This window comes from Dysidea avara, chromosome 10 (genome assembly GCF_963678975.1).
Source record: "Dysidea avara chromosome 10, odDysAvar1.4, whole genome shotgun sequence".
Lineage (NCBI taxonomy): Eukaryota > Metazoa > Porifera > Demospongiae > Dictyoceratida > Dysideidae > Dysidea > Dysidea avara.
In genome coordinates, this window is record NC_089281.1 from 23,774,999 (window position 1) to 23,795,596 (window position 20,598).

Here is a 20,598-nt window from a genome sequence, read left to right on the forward strand (position 1 = left end):
TCATGCAGACAATGAAAGTCATCATTGTGCGTAACAGGCGAACGCGTAACGTTAGGTTAGGGTTAGGGTCGGGTTCAGCTTTGGTTTCTTCTTCACTAGGTATTCTTATATAGGTTTCTTCTTGAATGACGTATGTACGATAGAAGCTAAAGGAGGTGAGTAGCTGGGAGCCACGGTACAGTGGTTAGGACGAAGCTCGAGGTACCTGGTTCGAATCCTGGTCAAGGCTTTTTTATTTCCGTTTCAGGACCCTTTTTTTTGTCTAAGTTTTATTTTATTCACATGACTGCCAGACGAATAGCCACTGCGTAAGGCCACACCAAGTCAAACCTTAGTTTCTGGTCATCCGCCCGCATGGAAAACTGGAACCCCAGTTTATGAGGACTATTATTAATATTACAGGCGCTTAAGTGTACGTGACCAAGGACAGTGATTTTTAAACACTGCAAAAGATCGAGATACTCTAATAGAGCAGTCACACTACCCTTAACTTTAATACTAGAATAGACAGATACTACTATAACGTTTTTGACTTGTCCTTGATTAGCTATATAGCTATTAGTAATGCTTCTGTTGCCAGTAAGTAACTTCAGTACAGTATGTATGTAGCATTGATCACTAGCCTAATGATTATTATTATTATTATTGGGGGTACAGGTAAGGAGGCAAAGCCTGTAAAAACCTGATCTAAACAATCAAACTACTACAAAAATAACTATACAATATCATACTGGTAATCATAATAAAATCTATCTAGGTGTGTCTTAAACAAATTGGTTGAATGAACATTAACTGAGTCATATGGGAGTCCATTCCAATCATTTATAATTCTCAGATATACCATAGCTTAGACTTTCCTAACAATTCAGATGTGGTCCTCTAATGATTAATCTAGTAACTCTTCTAGTGGATCTAAACTTGGACTTCCTTATCACTGATCACTGATATACTGACTAGAAATCTGGTAACATTTGGTGAGCTCAAACTTCAACTTTTTCATGATTAAATAATTGCAAGTATGGTCCTAAATTAACAAGTGTATGGCATCCCTTAGTTAAAACATTAACTTAGCTTTCCCACATGATCACTGAAAAACACTAGCCTGGAGCACTCAACAACTCAACTCAAAACTTTGACAGCTACTATACTGAAGGTTTACTGTATAGAAGGCTGGAAACACATGCATATATAGTTGACTAAGACTTCACATTTGAAAGAGTTTCTGATGTGTTAATATAGTTTTGGATTATTATTAGCTAGCTAATAAATAATAATTTCCTGACATAGCTAATGAAACATTTCATTTGTAAAGCAAAAGTAGCTACATGAGCAGACCTTTCCTTAGTGTTAGCTATACACATTGTTGTGCTCAGCAGTGTAGCTAGCCATCAACAATTTTCCTGGTGCACTTTGCAGAAGCATAATTAACTACTTATGCTATAAGAATGTTGGTTAAGCTTGGTTGTAAACTCAATATGAAATGGGTAAATTGAGCAAAATTAATAACATTCGAGGCCCGATAACATTACAGTATTACTGGTGTATATGTAAGAGTCTATGATAGTCCTGAAGTCCTGATCATCCGCCCGCCCGCCCGCATCCTTTTGTTGGCTAGGGAGTGACCAGAAACTAAGGTATGATTTGGAGTGGCCTAATTATAAATAATATGACCCTTTCACAAATTGTGGCTCTCCATGATCCAGTGGCAATTGAAATCACTTTTTGATGTACATTATCAAACGTTGGATCTGATTGTCCCAATCAGGGTTGCAACTGAATCTGGATGGGACTCAGATTTGATCCACTTAAAGCAGTACTTTAACGTAGTTGCTATTCATTCTTCCAGCATAAAACTTAGACAGAAAGGTTTCCCATTTTATCTTTGCTGACAGTGCAAGGTGTTGATTTGTATGATGTCTTCCCTATATTTTTAACAAGAATCGTCTAAGTATTCTGTTGTGACTGGATTGATTGCAGAGGTCCTTCTCATAGTTTTCTTCATGTGTAACGCTGTGTAATGGGCTCAAACAAAGTGTATTGGTCACTTTGCTATTTCAGTAAGTGATAGTTGGGGCACGTGTTTGGATAAGCCCGGTGTCTTCTATTGCAGCATGCAAAGTCATAATAATGTTGCAAAAAGGTAAACAAGTACAATGAAAAATTAAGAAATTAGGGATCAAAGAAATGAAAAGTAGTGAAACAAGGGAGGGGTCACCTACACCTGAAGATATACTAGATACTAATTTACCTTTGTAAATTTAAGTTAACAACAGGCACCATGGAAGAGCATAGGCAGACATGTGCAAACGGGTCCCATCTGGAATGCGCTAATGAAGCATTACACTACCTCTCTGCATGCCATGGGATAGCACTATCACATAACAATGAGCTGTAGCACTTGCCATTCAGCAACTGGTATTGGCACCTAGTGTTCAGTGGTTACAGTGATTTGAGTGTTCAGCAAGTAATCCTACGATTGCCCACCTACCCCACCCACCCATTTTAAACTCCAATGTTCTGTGTTTAATAGCCAACCTAGCATCCCAGGATGAAGGGGTGCAGTAATACTGCTTGAAGAATAACCATAATGCTGATGGGCATAGCCATCTCTCAGGTGCAGCCAATCAAAATGCGGAGATCAGAGAGACATCCTAGCCATTTTACTTGAGAGATTTTGCATGCCCCAGTGAAGTCCTGGGCTTTCCCGATCTTTTACCTATAAGCTACTAAAGTGTTAGTGTTCACTGGCTTGCCTGAAATGTTAATGGACATTTAATGCTTAATTCAACCACATGTGGGTATAAACTGAAGTAGGGATTAAATGTCCACTAGTATATCTTCAGGTGTATGCGACCTCCCTTGTTTCACTTTTTTTTTGATCCCTAATGGAACTTTATACCCCTAATTTTTCCTTGTACTTGCAAGTATATAAAAGGTGTGTGCGCTTCTGTACTAAAAGGTTGTTTTCACGGTAAGCTTGGCATCACAGTTTAGTGTTAGGGTATTATTTTAACCGTGATTACTTAGGATAATCCCTTTAAGCTCTAATTGGCTAGTAATTTGGCTGCTTTGTTTCTGTACACTGATTATTGAAAAGGGTGCCCAGATTACAAGCCGAATAGACTTAAAAAGAAGAATTTAGCAAAACTAAAAGTACAACACAAGTCATTGATAAGGATCCAATATTAAAAATTTGTTTATTATAGTCAGTTGTATTAACATTCATTCTCAGATATTATCTATTTTGGTTGCCAGTTACTTTTTACTTTCATGGGAGTAGCCTTGTTTTACAGCTTTGCATGGTATTGTACCCTTTAAATCTATGCTATAAATGCAAGGCTAATTGCTGTAGTGTATGTGGCTGGATATGCAAGAATCCCACATGTTAGTGTAAACCTAGTTTTACATTAGAATACAATAAACACAACGGGTGAAATATTTATGAAATTCTATAATTTTTTGAGCACTTGTTTTCACAATGAAGGAAGATGATAATGGCAAAAGCATGTTCCTCAAAGGAAGAGGAGTTTGAAATCTTTGGTTCGTGTCAGTAATCCCAAGGAGATGGAAGAGTCTGCCCCACATTGGACCAGCAGTTCGTTATCACGTTTTTGCCTTCGCCCTGGTTGTAGGAAGAGTTTGGAAGACAAAACTTACCCAGCATTGGATTTGCCTGTTCGTGGAGAACCCACTGGGGTAATGTATAGGACTACATTCATAAGTTATTACTATTTCATGTAGTTTATTTCCGTATTGTCACTGTACAAATTGATTTTGCTGTTGTTGCCACTAACTTCAAAAGTTCATTGCTGAAACTTCGGGTTGACCAATTTCTTTGGCTATCGAGATAAAGAAAATGTAATAAAATGGAATTCGAAAAATGCACTAACATGTGGGGTTCTTGCAGATCCAGTCACATATAGTCTCTCACTAGCTAACAGAGGTATAGGGTCTTGCATACAACATGCTGTTGCATCTAAAAATTACACTGCAAATTATCTATGCTGCATAGCTCTTGGTACAGACCTCTGTTTTAAAATCAGATCAGATCCTGGTCATATCTGGGTTAGTTAGTCAGATTGGTCAGTAACACTGACCCACACTTATCCCATTTACTAACACTTCTCTGAACGTATCCCTCTTTATTAAACATATATCCCAAAGTTTAACATACTTTTAATGAAGGCAACAAAGGAGGATTATTGTAAAGTTGACATCACAGTCCAAATTCTCACTTAGTAGTTAAATTGTCATATACTTGTGACACATGCGTATACAACATGTAGCAACATATGCATATATTGATCATGATTTGGGTCATGTGAATGTGAGTTGTTAGTCCTTACCATGCATATTTTTGGTATAGCTGATTTGTGGTTGGTTGTCCACAAAATATACATGTACATACAAAATGTCACATGCATGGAAATACCCATTTAAACTTACTGTCATACGTAGATGGCACAAACATACTTAGCTGTTTAAACCGAATGCTGCCAATTTTTATTTTGCTACTTTTAGGAATGTGATTTTGTGCATTTGATTTCCATGGTCAACCAATCTCAAAATGACTAAATGTAGCTTTTGAATAATGTTTGTTTATCTTCCTACAGCTGTGTCACAGATAGAAACAGTTGAACATGTCATTGATGAACAACCAGTAAAGCTTTATCCTCTGGTAAGTTGTGCATCTTGTGAAGTTGCTAGTTTGTGGTTGTTTGCTGGAAACCTAGCCATTCACAACGTTCACTCTCAGCTTGTTTTAGTACAATGATACGATAGTGTTCGTGTTGTAAGTATCTAGTCTCATGCCCAGCCACTCCCACACAAACACCACAGTATGGAATGGATGTGATACTAGTCAGCTGAAATACTAATAATGCAATCAAAAGCAGGCATTGCATAGGAGCACAAGGAAAAATTAGGAATTTTAATTTTGATTAGGGAATATAACAACAAATTTGATAATAAACACCAAACCGCCAAATTAAAAATTTTCAATATTATTTTCATACCTAGAGCAGTTGCTGAGTTCAGGCCAAGTGTGGCTTTGTGGATATCATGGCTTCACACATTCATGGGTGTGGTGTAGCAAAATCGAACTTGTACTAAATTGGTGTTTACGTGGTTCCATGTAAGCTTACAGACAGCAACAGGCATGGATTCGTGTGCACCCATTGATAAATGGGCAAGGTTCTACAAACAGAAACACAATCCCGATGTAAGTGGGTGTGTCTCATGAAAGAAATACACTTACACATGAGCTAATTTATCCATTACGTAGTAGAAGTATTCTTACTTTTCATGGACAATAGTATGTAACAAGCCTTTACTTTTGCTGCAGTTTACTTTTGTAATTTGATGCTGTAAAATGTAATGCATTACTGTAAAAAAGTGACGTGTTACTGTAATACCTTTGTATTGTAATGAAATAACAACTTGTCTTCTGACTATGAGAAATCACCTTCTACCATAGTACACTATGTACACGTTGCCTACAATCCTTGCTACAGCCATTACAGAAGGCAGCACAACACTATTCTAATATGTGAACTAATTATGTAACTTATATACTTTTGCCGAATCAAGTGTCGATAGGCTAAACATGGCTAACATGAAACTATGTACGTGTAGAAGCAAGACACAACTAGAAAAAGACAAGGCAGCTGAGTTTCTGACAATTTTGCTTGGACATCGTACAAAAGTCAGTACAGCTCAAATGCAACATCATCTAGCGAGAGTGTGAGCAGTTAATAAACTCACTAAATAAAGGGGGTATGGCACCCGTTTCGCTTGCGAGTATGCAACCCATTTTGTTTGGGATGAATACTCAAGAGCGAAATGGGTGCCACGCTCTTTAATTAGAAAGTATTTTAACCACTCGCATTCTTGCGAGACAATGTTGCATTTGAGCGGTACATACTGTAAATTGATATTACTAGTTACTTTTGTTGACAGTGAGTTAACTTCTGAGCACCATCTTGAAGCTGGCTTTAGCCAATGTTAAGCTCTGCGCTTATGAATGGTGTTTCTTTTTGTCCTTAATTAAAAGTACACTCTTTGCGTTACTACTAAACAAGTCAAGATACAAGCTTCAAGACTTATACTGTTACTTGGATTGTATTTAGGTTAATGCATTATTAAATACTGCAACATTTTAACCTTAGTTCATAAAATCAATGCAGCAACTATTTGAATTTGACCACCACTCAATGCTTGAAAACAATGTTGAAGCCCTTACTTTCAAAATCAATTGTGACACCACTCAAGTACAGCTACTATTGAAGGTGCAGTGTTTAACCAAGTAAATATGGTAATTGCTCTCAATTTAACCAGTGACGGACAATAATGGGCAGACTTTGAGGTCATACCATAGTTCATTGGCTGGCAAAGGCTGGCTGCTAAAATAGAATTTATGTTAGGTCACTCCAATTGGTATACCGGTTTCTGGTCCTGTTCACTATGAAAGGGGCATGCGGGAAGGCAAATTTTGTCATTATTATTATTATACTGTTAAAACCACTATATTACAACTCTACTGGATACAGCTACATGTAATAGTTGTAACACGGGCATGAGGGCTTTGCCTGATATGTATGCCCAAGGGCAGAGGGCATACATATCAGGCAAAGGCCAAATGCCTCATGTTACAGCTAATATGTAACACTTATCAAGATGATAGCCTGTGCAGGGCGATCAATCACCCAAGCCAATATGAATGCAACCACTGGATGTATTATATATGCATACCTAAAATTTTCAATTGTGGGTCATCAGCTAGTACGTTCTGGTTACATTCAGTTATGATGAATGGACATATCCTAGAGATATCATGGAGAATTTTGCTTACGTGAGTTTAATGATTTAATCTGTGCTATTGAGTCGTTTATAGAAAAAGTATGGAGTTTACTAAAGTCCTAGATAGGTAAGCTTGCTTGTAGAGTGGTTACTCCGTGCAGAGTGGTAATTTTGTTATGGGGGTATGTCCGTATTCAAAACGTAGGGGAATGATTGGTGAATAAGCTATAGCACTAGTTCTCACCTTAGCCCAACATTTTTCAACTTGTAGGATGGTGAGGATAACAAAACACTCTCCATCTGAGTGGTTTCATGGCAAAATCGGAGTCATGCATCCTAATCACATGAATATTAATCGATTCCCACAATCAATTTCGGCCACAACATCTATATAATCACTGCCCAGTTGTAGCCCTGGTGGTTCCTTTGATCTGAGGTGTGAAAGTGTTACTTGAATATAATACGTGCACTAGCATGAATTATTTATACACAACTAAGTAAAACCTATGTACAAATGCTGACACATTCACGAAATGCAAACTAAATGGCTTCTAAAAACAAACTTTAAAAACTAAAAAGCCTTCTACTAAGGTTGTCACTTACAGTAACATACCAGGAACCAATACAACATATGCCACTAAATAGGATAGACATTAAGTAGAGTATGAACATGCGTAACAAGCAGCAAAATTGTAATAATAGCAATAATGACTAATCTAGAGATGGGCGAGGGACCAGAAACCGGTATACCAATTGGAGTGGCCTTATGTTGTTTATAGGATGATTTTGTATACGACACTAATAGTGCAAGTTCATTTATCGCTAAAGCTGCAGGCTTAATGGTAGCTCAATCTTGCTTTATAAATCATGTTCGAGGGTTTCTACAAAACATTTGTTTTGCTTGGTATTGTTTTTGAGATACTATACTGTGAACTACACTAGAAAATGGGGCTGGGAAGAAGCTTCAAATGTTTCGTGGGTTTGAAGGTTAAGTAAACTTCGAATTATAAGAATCTTCTTCAAAGCTTTGTAATGCACTCATATCCTACAAAAGAATTTCAAACAACCGTTGTTATCTATATTGCAGCTGCTTATTCATCTTGCACAATCAATGTTTGTCTCTTCGTGATCAATCTTCATTTGTCACACTCACTTTTAAACAATCGCAGTTTAGCTTGTTACTGTAGTTGTAGCCTTAAAACACTTTATAAAGTGATAGATAATGCATGTAAAATATCTTTTTAGCCATTAGTTGGTGCTTGCCTATGCAAGATTGCAGTATACCGGACACACCCATTTGCAACGATCAATTGTGTCATTCTGTACCACTTCTATGCATTTGCCAAATGCTTACAAACTTATTAAATAGGATTAGAAAGAAAGAAGGATGTGCATAAAGGCAAGAAAACCTGTAACTCATATTGCTAACACTAAAGTTTTGAATGTTCGAACATTTTATTACCTAATGTTCAAAGGTAAATTTTGATATTTGTGCCAGCCCCACTAGAAAATCCATTTTTATACTTATATAAGCCAGTCCATGCAAGTCCATTTTCCAGTCCATTCCATGATTTAGTCACATCCTATCGTCAGAACAAGACAACAAGGTTTCTACGTATACTGTTTAGAGACTCAAGGTTCATGTGAGTAGCTTATCTGGGGAGTTTGTAAAAGGCGGAATAAGGAATAACGGAATAACGGAATAACTCGCATCACAACGAATGGGCATTTATATGGCTTATGCAATGTTAGGGTGATTGTACTGTTACAGCTGTGAACTCATCCCTCGTAGATATCCTTACAATCTAGGGTGATTGCGTGTACTGTTACAGCTGTGAACTACACTGCTTCGTCACTCATAGATGTCCTAGCGAAATGATTACTATACGCTCTTACTACTACTGTATGTAGCTAAGCTAGAATATACAGTAGTTAGCTATTCGTTCGTTTTCGAGTCTTCATCCTTCCAGTGGAGGGATGAAACAAAACGACTGCCACGCCCCCTTTGCTCATGACGTTGGTACCATACTTAACATACAGTACCCGCTTACGAAGTGCAAAATTACATTTGATTATAGCTCTTACTAGCTACTATTGTATGTATAGTATGGTACCAATGTCGCAAGCAAAAGGGGGTGTGGCAGCCATTTCGTTTCATCCCTCCACTGGAAGGATGAAGACTTAAAACGAAACTAATAGCTAACTACTGCATATTCTAGCTGTGCTAGCGCAATGATACTTAGCTACATACAGTAGTAGTAGTAAGAGCATATAGTAATCACTTCGCTAGGACGGCTATGAGCGACGAAGCAGTGTAGTTCACAACTGTAACAGTACACGCAATCGCCCTAACATTGCAAGGATATCTACGACGGATGAGTTCACAGCTGTAACAGTACAATCACCCTAACATTGCATAAGCCATATAAATGCTCGTTCGTTGTGATGCGAGTTATTCCACTATTCCTTATTCCGACTTTTACAAACTCCCGCTTATCTGAGGGGTTGCTTCTCAACCTTGTTTTGTAACAATACTTGCAGTACATTATAATTCATAATTCACCAATATTTCATAATTCATCAATTGCATTGTTATGTGTTGCTAAAGAAGCGTAACTCAAGCAAAGCACTTATGACCACAAATTACATACAAAAGTGTCTTCTTAACTGTTTTATAGTTTGTCTATTGTGTTTTCATACGGAAATTCTCTATATGAAGCCTCATACTTTTTTACAGGCTGTTCATTTTTGTTCGCATACAAAGGGGATACGGCGGCCGCCCCTTTGAAAGATATGTCATTCCTGGTAGCTTTTAAAGCCTGTTGCGTTAATTGTTTTTTAGTTGTTATACGCTACAGCACGTAGACTAGCTGTTTCACCTGGTTTCAGTTATCAGTCAGACCATCTTCAAGTAAGCACAATAAAAACAGAAAGTTAAACTTTAATACAGTATGTAAACAGCCTTTATTCATTGAATGAAGGTTTCTGGAGCTGAAAGCTTGTTTGCTCACGTGGGTGTTGGACAAATAATACCAACACGCAGACACACAGCTATTTACCAAACCATTGTCAGGAAACCAGTCACATGCCCATTTTGTCTGGCTGTGGACACACGACGTAGGCTGTGGCTGCTATTATTGAGATTCGCCATCCCTTCAAGTTGACATTGTCAGCACCACACCATGACTAAAAAGTAAGTTAATTAATAGTGAGGCTATTTCGTTTTGGGCTCTGCTGATTTTCGTTTAATCAATGTAGTAAACATCCACGAGCTAGACTGCCAGTTACTAACTAGTTAGTAACCTTGTTGAAGGTTTCTATAGCCTCATTTAGCCTCCAGACATCAAATGAAATTATGTATAAATTTGCTCTGTCTTTGCATAGTAACAAGTAATAATGTGTGACCAGATCCACAGGATTTTAAATTCCATTTTTTATACAATTCCTTTATCTACATAACCAAAGGAATGGTCAACCAAAGTTTCAGTGTAGAAGCTCAGAGCTTCAGAAGTATACAAAGTGGTAACAACAGAAAGATTGATATATATATATGGTGACATGGAAAATAAACTACAGGACCTTAATAAAATGTTTGTAACTTATGAATGCAGTCTTGTATGAGGATGTGGTAGCTGTGTTTTGTTTTCTGCAATGAAACCAATTATTATTAGTGCAGCTAGATATGTAGTTTAAGGCTGTGGTTGCTATGCTCCATATTTTGCAGCCAAGCAATTTTCAGCTACATAATATCATACAGTACGGTAGTACTGTATATCATTAAGGGATGTGATTGTTTTGCTCTGTTTTCTGTAGTGAACAGATCATTTGTGCAACTATACATGTATATTCCATTTTTAATGCAGATGTTGTCATATCTGGTTCGCAACGAGGTATCCAGAGAAGACACTATCTCAGTCTGTCGTATTTGGTTCATGACGAACTATCCAGAGAAGACAACTCCATCTCTGTCTTGTTATTTGGGTCACTGAATAATAATAACATTTATACAAAGTTCTTCTGTATAATGTACACCCATTACGTAAAATTAAATCATTAATAATAGCTCATTCTATGACACTCTGGAGATAAAAATAAAATATAATCAAGACACACAATAGTATGTCGTGCGGCCCAAGAAGCCGGCACGTCACACCGTGGGTATATTAACAGGAAGAAAAAAAACGTCATTTTCACACTTTTGTGTCTCAGTGATCCCTTATCTGATTGGAACCAAATTTTCTAGAGTTGCCCGCCAGCCAGGGGAGTCTACATACCAAATTTGAAGGAAATCGCTCCAACCATTTCCGAGATACGAGCTGCCAAAGTTTTGATTGTTTTCTTCTTTTTTTCTTCTTCATTTTTTCTTCTTCGTGTTTTTGCACTTGCAAAAATTGCTATAAAACGCGAACGCATACTCCAATCGCCTTGAAATGTGGCACACAGAAAGGGAGTCCAAAGGCGAATCCTAGCATCACATTTGGTGCACATCTGATGAATGGTTCAGGAGTTATGACCAATTATTTGCGTAAAACAAGATCGATTTGTTGTCACGCCTACAGGGTAAACCGCTTCATGGAATGAGTTGAAAATTGCTATGTAGATGGAGTAACCATCGTAGGAGTGCTTTTTGGTGGTTTGAAAGGAATCAAGATAAAGACCATGGAGATATGACACAAAACCCAACCTGTGTCACAATTACATGATCGATTTTTATGAATATAAAAGTATTCGTTTTTATACCTACTAGGAAAACTGCTTAGAGCAATGAGCTGAAAATCAGTGTATAGCTGGAATAATCTTCATAAAAAGTCCTTGCAGTAGTACAGAAGAATCGGATTACAAACCACTGAGTTACGATTTGAAAGCCAACTCCATGTGGCAAATGCGAGATACTCTAATAGAACAGTCACCTTAATAAAACATTCAGCAAATTTATTTACGCCACTATAGAATTCTTTTACATTACAAGTTATTCTGTAGGGAGTTCAGCTTCAAACAGTTAATCTTATAGACAGTTCAGCAAGAAGCAAGTCACCTATAGAGAGTTCAGCTACAAATATATTGCTGTAGTGATTCAGAACATTACAAGTCACACTGAAGAGAATTCAGCTATAAACAAGTCATGCACCCTGTAGAGAGTTCAGCTACAAACAATTCACTCTGTAGAAGTTCTGCTACAAACAATTCACTCTGTAGAAGTTCTGCTACAAACAAGTCTTCATGCAGAGAGTTTAACAACCAAATTCCACCATGTAAAGACTTTAGCTTTACTAACAAGTTACTCTGTAGAGAGATCAGTTAGAAACAAGAGAGAGCTCAGCTAGAAAATGTCACCTTGTAGAGAGTTCAGCTACAAACAAATCACACTGTAGAGAGATCAGATAGAAGAAGCCACCTTGTAGAGGGTTCAGCTGTGAAGTGATCACCCTAGAGAGAGTTCAGCTAGAAAAAATCACCCTGTAGCGAGTTCAGCTACAAAGAAACCATCCTGTAGAGAGATCAGCTAGAAGCAAGTCACCTGTAGCAACATTAGCTACAAAGAAACCATCCTGTAAAGAGTTCAGCTACAAAAACATCACACTGTAGAGAGATCAGATAGAAGAAGCCACCTTGTAGAGGGTTCAGCTGTGAAGTGATCACCCTAGAGAGAGTTCAGCTAGAAAAAATCACCCTGTAGCGAGTTCAGCTACAAAGAAACCATCCTGTAGAGAGATCAGCTAGAAGCAAGTCACCTGTAGCAACATTAGCTACAAAGAAACCATCCTGTAAAGAGTTCAGCTACAAAAACATCACACTGTAGAGAGATCAGATAGAAGAAGCCACCTTGTAGAGGGTTCAGCTGTGAAGTGATCACCCTAGAGAGAGTTCAGCTAGAAAAAATCACCCTGTAGCGAGTTCAGCTACAAAGAAACCATCCTGTAGAGAGATCAGCTAGAAGCAAGTCACCTGTAGCAACATTAGCTACAAAGAAACCATCCTGTAAAGAGTTCAGCTACAAAAAAATCACCCTGCAGAGAGTTTGGCTACAAAACATCACCCTGTAGAGTATTCAGCTACAAACAAATCACCTTGTAGAGTGTACAACTAGACACGAGTCACCCAGTAGAGAGATCAGCTACAAGAAGTTACATTGTAGAGAGATCAGCTAGAAGAAATCACCTTGCAGCGAGTTCAGCTACAAAGAAACCATCCTGTAGAGTTCAGCTACAAACAAATCACCCTGTAGAAAGTTCAGCTACAACCTCATTACCCTGCATAGAGTTTGGCTACAAAGAAACCATCATGTAGAGAGTTCAGCTGCCAACAAATCACCCTGTAGAGAATTCGCTACAAACAAATTGCCCTGTAGAGAGATCAGTTAGAAGAAGTCACCTTGTAGAGAGTTCAGCTACAAAAAACACCCTGTAGAGAGTTCAGCTGCAAACAAATCACCTTGTAGAGAGTTCAGCTATAAACAAGTCACCCTGTAGAGAGATCAGCTACAAAGAAACCATCCTGTAGAGAGATCAGCTACAAACAAATTACCCTATAAAGAGATCAGCTAGAAACAAATCATCTTGTAGAGAGTTCAGCTACAAACAAATCACCCTGTAGAGAGTTCAGCTACAAAAAGATCAATGTGTAGATAGTTCAGCTATAAGAAGTCACCTTGTAGAGAGTTCAGCTACAAAGAAACCACCATGTAGAGAGTTCAGCTGCAAACAAACCACCTTGTAGAGAATTCAGCTACAAATAAATTGCCCTGCAGAAAGATCAGCTAGAAGAAGTTACTTTGTAGGGAGTTCAGCTACAAGAAACCATCATGTAGAGAGTTCAGCTAAAAACAAGTCATCCTGTAGAACGATCAGCTAGAAGATGTTACCTTGTAGAGAATTCAGCTACAAAGAAACCATCAAGTTGAAAGTTCAGCTACAAACAAGTCACCCTGTAGAGAGATCAGCTAGAAGAAGTTACCTTGTAGAGAGTTCAGCTACAAAGAAACCGTCATGTAGAGAATTCAGCTACAAACAAATCACCCTGTAGAGAGATCAGCTACAAACAATACCCAGTAAAGATATCAGCTAGATACAAGTTACCTTATAGAGATCAGTTACAAACAAATCACCCTGTAGAAATATGTGTTGGAAACAAATCACCATGTAGAGAGTTCAGCTAGAAACAAGTCACTCTGAAAAGAGTTCAGCTACAAACAATGGGAGTTTCAGCTACAGTTCAGTTATGTATAAGAAGTCACCTTATTACCTACAGTATGATTATCTTTCATTGTTAAATATACAAATATTTTTAATCAGACAAAAAACTGTACACAACATTTCTTCCTTTGTTCCAATATTCCTGCAGAAAAGAAAAAAAAAACCAAGAAGCACCAAAGCCTGGTTTTGTGGCTTGCAATATAAAAAGAAGTGATATCTAAACTAAAACAGCCAAGCCGTAAAAAAAATAGTGCAGCCCCCAAAAAGGCCAGGATGAAAAAAGATGTGAAATCCAAGGTGGCGGCCAAGAAATGGCTGTGATGGTAGGTTAATGGCAAAAAAAATTTAATTACGACAATTCAGGTGAATTTGCGTTGCCTCCTCAGACAATTCAGGAACCAAATTCACCTGAATTGTCGTAATTAAATTTTTGCCATTAACCTACCATCACAGCCATTTCTTGGCCGCCACCTTGGATTTCAGATCTTTTTTCATCCTGGCCTTTTTGGGGGCCACACTCTTGTTTTACAGCTTGGCTGTTTTGGTTTAGATTTATGTTACAATGAATAAAATAGTTGCAGTGTTTTTCTCCAAAGATTGGTGAATCATCTGTCTTGCAATAGCAGCTGCTTGCCGCATTGGTACCCTTCTATTATTTGTTCTGTTATTTGTAGGCTCAGCACATCCAACATGTTGAGACTTTGGAGTAACTTCAGTAACATCATTCTAGATTGATCAGTTAATTCCAAGGGATATAATAATTTAATAGAACGCTGAATATGTCTGTTTCCAGATAAATAAATTTCTTCTGCATGTGCGGACCTCTCCACCATATGCATTGCTGTAAAACAATCTTTCAATTTTACCAAGTTTCCGGTTTCTTCTGGGGACCTTCTCATCTTTGATGATGACAACTTGCCCTATGTGGGGAGCTGCATTTATCTGATTCTTTTCTTTGCAATGGTACATAGAAGATTTCTCTCTTAAGCTAAGTAAATATTCATTTTTCCAAATCTGCCAAAACGAATTCAATTGTTGTTGGCCCTTTCTCCATATATCAAGTAAAGATGTTGCTGAATCTTTGACATTACAATACTCATCTTCTTCATCATCTGAGTCTGATGTTGACAATAACAGAGGCTGAAAACGGGACATCAGAAAGTGTGCTGGAGTAAGGGTAAAGCCTGAGTCAATCTCGTCATAAACATACGTAAGTGGACGTGTATTGACTATTGCCTCCACCTTGATAAGAATTGTGATGAGTTGATCAATTGTAAAATGTCTTTGACCCATTGCTTTCCTCAGTGACCTCTTAACCAACCAAACCGACCTTTCATAGAATCCACCTTGCCATGGGGCCAGGGCTGTAGTGAACTGCCACTTTACTCCTCCTTCAGTCACATAATGTTTTACTTCATCAACTAACATAACCTTTCTCTACTGTAAGTCTATGGCTGTCTTTACCACCTTAAATTGTGGGGCATTATCAGAAATCACTGATTGAAGTTTCCCCCATCTTGCTACGAATCTTCTCAAACTAGCTAGACACCGCTGGGGGGTTAAATCCTTTACCCATTCTAAATGTATGGCACGGACTGACAAACAAGTAAATAAACAAACTAAACTCTTAATCACTTCCTTTCCTTCCTATACTGAGATAGGTCCTAAATAGTCAAGACCCACAAATTGAAATGGCATAGACTGAGCCACCCGTTCTCTTGGCCACGGCGGCATTCTAGGTAGACTAAATGAAGGCCCTTTGTGCCAACAGCACACCAGACAACGAGACAACACTGACTTGACTTCCATTCTTCCTTTATTTAATGATCCAATATTCCTGACGCAATGAAGCCAATGTGTGAGATACACCAGCATGAATTAATTTCTCATGAACATACTGGATCAAAAGTCGCATAAGGTGCTCCTGGCGTGGCAGCAATTTGGGACATGTAGCTCCCTCCGGAATATCCGCATTCTGAAAATGTCCATGGCAGCTCATAACACCAAATCCATCAATTTTCAGTCCAAGTTGTAATTGTAAACAATTCATATTCCTTTCCTAATAGCAGTAAATACATCACAAAATTGTCTACGTTGAATCACATAAAGCCATAATAAGGTAGCTGCTCTAATCTTGCTGAAATAAAGTGATTGCTCTTTTATCTCCGTGATCACCCTCTTCAAAATAGTACACTTCTGTAAAACCTTCTCCTGTAGTGATTGTGAACACCTGTTAAACACCCTTTTCTTAACAAACTTCAAACATAAAACTGTGATGCGGAGCAACTTGCACAATGATGAATATTTAGTTTCATCGATTCCAAAAGGTGATACACAGCCTTTTTCAACAGCTGTGCCCTTCACAAGATTAATGGCTTCTTACATTACTGGAGATCCAACCACTTTAGCCTGAGACAAATAATATTCCAATCTGTCAGGTGTAATATTTGGAAAATTCCAGGTAGGCCAATTATCTTCCTACAATCGCAACCAATCTGGCCCATACCACCACAAACTGCAACTTTCAATCTCGGTAACACTTAAACCTCTAGTAGAAAAATCTGCAGGGTTCTGACAAGATGGAACATAAGCAAATACAAGATATTGCTCCTTTTGAATTTTACTTATTCTGTTTTGTACAAACATTGGAAGCTGATTAGTAGATTTGATGCAGTATAAAACACACTCTGAATCACTAAATACCATCCACTTAGTTATCGGTAATTCCAGTTCTTTGGTAACAAACACAATTGCTCTAACTCCTATCATGACATCCATATGTTCCAATCTAGGTAATGATACTTGTCCCTGTTCCCCATTGGAATGACTCTTTAAACCCAGGAGCAAGCGTAAGCTTTGAAAAAATTAAATTAGTCTTAACCGACTTCTTGCTAACAATTCTTACATAAACTGTAGTGGCATAAGCCTTTGCAGAAGCATCACAATACACTATTAATTGGTAACTCACATCTTCATCAGACTTTCCAATGTATCTTGGGATTTGCAAAGTACATAACTTCTGCCAATCTAGAGTCAACTGTTTCCACTCATCAGATAAAGACCGAGGTAAGGTCTCATCCCATTTCAACTTATTGATTGTCCACAATCTCTGTACAAACAACTTTCTGGAAAGGGTAATAGGACCAATCAGACCCAATGGGTCATATATCTTGGAAACATCACTCAAAATTTGTCATCTAGTAATATCAACTTCATCTAGACTTCCTTTGAAGGTAGGTATCTGTAAATGATCTTCAATTCGATTCCAAATTATACCAAACGCCTTAATACTCTTTCCAGATAACTTCTCTCCCTCTGGCAAACTGCTGAGAAATTCGTTAAAATTTGAAGTCCACTGACGTAGATTCATTGAAGCACCTCTAAATATACCTTTAGCTTCACTGTAAATATGTAAAGCCTCTTCCGTTGAGTTGACTCCAACACAAACATTATCCACATATATGTTGTCACTGATAGCCTCTGCTACAGGTGAATTAAAGCTCTTCAAATGAAATCTCAATGTTCCTTCCAGTAAAAAGGGACTACAGATTAGGCCAAATGGCATGCGACAAAATCGGTAAGTAGATAGGTTTCCCTCAACCTTCTCCGATTTGGTGGGATCAGTATACCATAGAAATCTCATCACATCTTTCTCATGTTCTTGCACTCCTATCTGTAAAAACGCTTTCTCAATATCGGCAAAAACAACAATATAATACAGACGAAATCTAATTAATACACCACACATGTTTGGTAAATTAATAGGTCCTCTGTGTAAGCATTCATTAAGACTCACAACATCTTTCCTTACTTTTACAGTAGCATCATACACAATTCTAACCTTTTTGTAGTTGTTTTCAATGACGTTATAACAGGGTGGTGTGGTAAGTTAATGTCTTCTGTTTACATCCTTCCTTGGATGGTCATCGATCAATTCAATAATTCCAGACTGGTGTTGAGAGTGAATAATATCACAATATTGTTGCAACAATGTTTTATCAGTTTGAAGTCTACGAAATAAGGATTTCATTCTCCCGAATACGATGTCAAAATTCTCTGATAACTGAGCATCAGATTTCCATGGCAACGTAACATAATATCGACCCTCACGATAACAAATAGTATTGTTGAACTTCTCCAAAGCTTTATCATCTTCCTTAGCATGTATTGGATCACGTATACCAGTGGTCTCCAAAGTCCAAAGATCACTTAAACATGGATGTTCATTCTGGGCCATGACCAAACAAGAGGAAATCTCATTGCTACTCTCTTCAGTCTGATCAGGATATTTCCCTCTAAGTATGTACTCCAACTTAGAAGATATCAACAATAACCCAGAAGGGAGAACAATTCTGTCTCCATCCACTATACTCCAAAAGTAATCCGATCCAAGCAGAATATCAATGGTAGCTGAACTAAGTTGAATGGGAATATTGTCAGCCATCTTGTCAGGAGTAATTGCCTTTATCAATTCAATATCTGCCTGGTGTAAAGGACCTCTTAGAATAGGACCGGTGATCTGTGGTAATGCATTAGCATGTAAAACTATAGTCAAACCCTCCTTTGTGGTTAGACTGAACTCAACTACAAAGGTTTCCAAATTCTGAGGTTTCCTTGTACCAAAAGTTGATACAGATAGAGCTTCTCTTCTCTGTGGCTGTAACTTCAGTTTCTTTGACATCTGCTCTGTCATAAAAGTGCGGTGGCTGGCACTGTCCATCAAAACACGAGCTTGTGACTTGGCTCCGTCAGTACCACACACAATCACCTGGGCTGTTTGTAGCAACACCCTTTCACCACTAGCCAACAATGCATTACTTACAACTGATGTTGTATCAGATGGTTTTTGTTCAGATTCTGGGTGGTGATTGTCTACAGATGAACTAAGGTATCATTGCTGTGACTCACACTTGACCTTTCACACTTGGTAGGACAAATACTTCTGTGATGTCCAACCTTCTTACAATAAAAACAAGACTTCAAAGAAACATTTGGACATTGTTTAGATATGTAACCAACTCTAAGACAAATAAAACATCGTCCTTGCCTTTGTAACTGTTTCCTTCTATCAACAACATCAACATATTGGTCACATGAGTCATTAAAATGTTCACGTTTACAAAAAAAATGCAAGGTCTTGTTACATAAGACTTGCTTTTATACCTTCCAGTACTGGTATTTGTGACAAATGTATCAGTAGAACATGAAGTCTCAATAGAACTGTCTCTCGCTGACTTATAAGGACTCACCTTTCTCACACTGGCACTTACAAATCTAGTATTAGATTCGTTACGTTGAGCATTGGTAAAAATGGAATATAACGCTCTAGTGACTTCCTGACCAATGGAAGATTCCATGATTCATCCAGAGGTTTTGATTCCTCCAGCTTAACTATGACCTGTGTGGGAAACTTTGATAACACTTGTTGAATAAGGAACTTCTGGTTGTTAATGTCCTCTTTCACTGCTTCTAGTTGTCTTGAAATATTTTCAAATGTAGACTTCACATCACTACTCTGGCTTGTTGCTACTGGAAGAAACTGTAATTGAGAATACAATGTGTCAATGATCACCTCCCTTTTCCCAAACTTATCTGTAAGGAACCTTATAGCAGTATCGTAATTTTCATTGGTAACAGATATACCACTAATAGCAGTAGCAGCAGCACCATGCAGAACACCTTTCAAATAACTAAACTACGTAACATTAGGTAAGTCTTGTTCGTGAATAGTTGACTTAAAAATATCCCAAAATTCCTTCCAATTAAGGATATTTTCGTCAAAACTAGGTAAATTTAACTTTGGAAGCTTAATTTGAGGGTTAACCCTATCCCTTTGTTCTGTATTTAGCAAAGGTTGGGGCCGTTGTATCCAAGTCTGTGTGCCCCTTGTTTTCTTAAAACCTGTGACAAATGTCCTTGAAGACTGGTTACTGTTTCATTCGAGTCTAATAGCAGTTCAATTAATCCATCATCACCATCAGTGGCCCAACAATATTCCTTTTCTTCTCTAATTTCTCGTCATCTTTCATTTTATCTAGAAGCCTAAGCCACTCTTCGTTACACTTCTCAAGATGCGTGATATTAGTTGAAAGCTGTCAAATTAGATCCTCCAGTTCTCGTTCTTCCTTCTCAAGGTTAGACACATCAATTGGTAAAATGACTACTTTTCTTGCCTGTTTGATGTAGCCTTGAAGACGTGCCTTCGTCAGTCCAATAAGACGCCCTATCAGTCCAGACATTTTGGAAACTTTCTTGTTTACAGTCAAAGCAGTGCGAGTCACCCTTGTCTACAGCTTCGTTCTTGTTTGGCCTTGTCATGTCGTTGTTGACCTCGTCCGTATGACGAGGTCAACAACGACACCCATCCAGGTAAGCAGATGCTAGGTGAAGCGACAGCTATTATACTAGCGACAGCTATTATACTAGTCACCCATCCAGGTAAGCAGATGCTAGGTGAAGTCATCCCGGGTTTCAGCACCACTATGTTGTATCTGGTTCGCGACGAGGTATCCAGAGAAGACACTATCTCTGTCTTGTTATTTAGGTGACTGAATTATATTGAATAAGTTCAACATTTATACAAAGTTCTTCTGTATAATGTACACCC

The 20,598-nt window shown here is 38.0% G+C and overlaps 1 protein-coding gene across 2 annotated transcripts in view; it reads left to right on the top strand.

Moving 5' to 3' along the window:
• Positions 1 to 20,598, top strand: part of LOC136269288 (uncharacterized) — a 28,046-nt gene that overhangs the window by 478 nt on the left and 6,970 nt on the right. For both annotated transcript variants that reach the window (XM_066064824.1, XM_066064823.1), the window contains exon 2: positions 4,614 to 4,678. In XM_066064824.1, the coding sequence (XP_065920896.1) occupies positions 4,614 to 4,678 (65 nt within the window). The remainder of the gene's footprint in view (positions 1 to 4,613; positions 4,679 to 20,598) is intronic.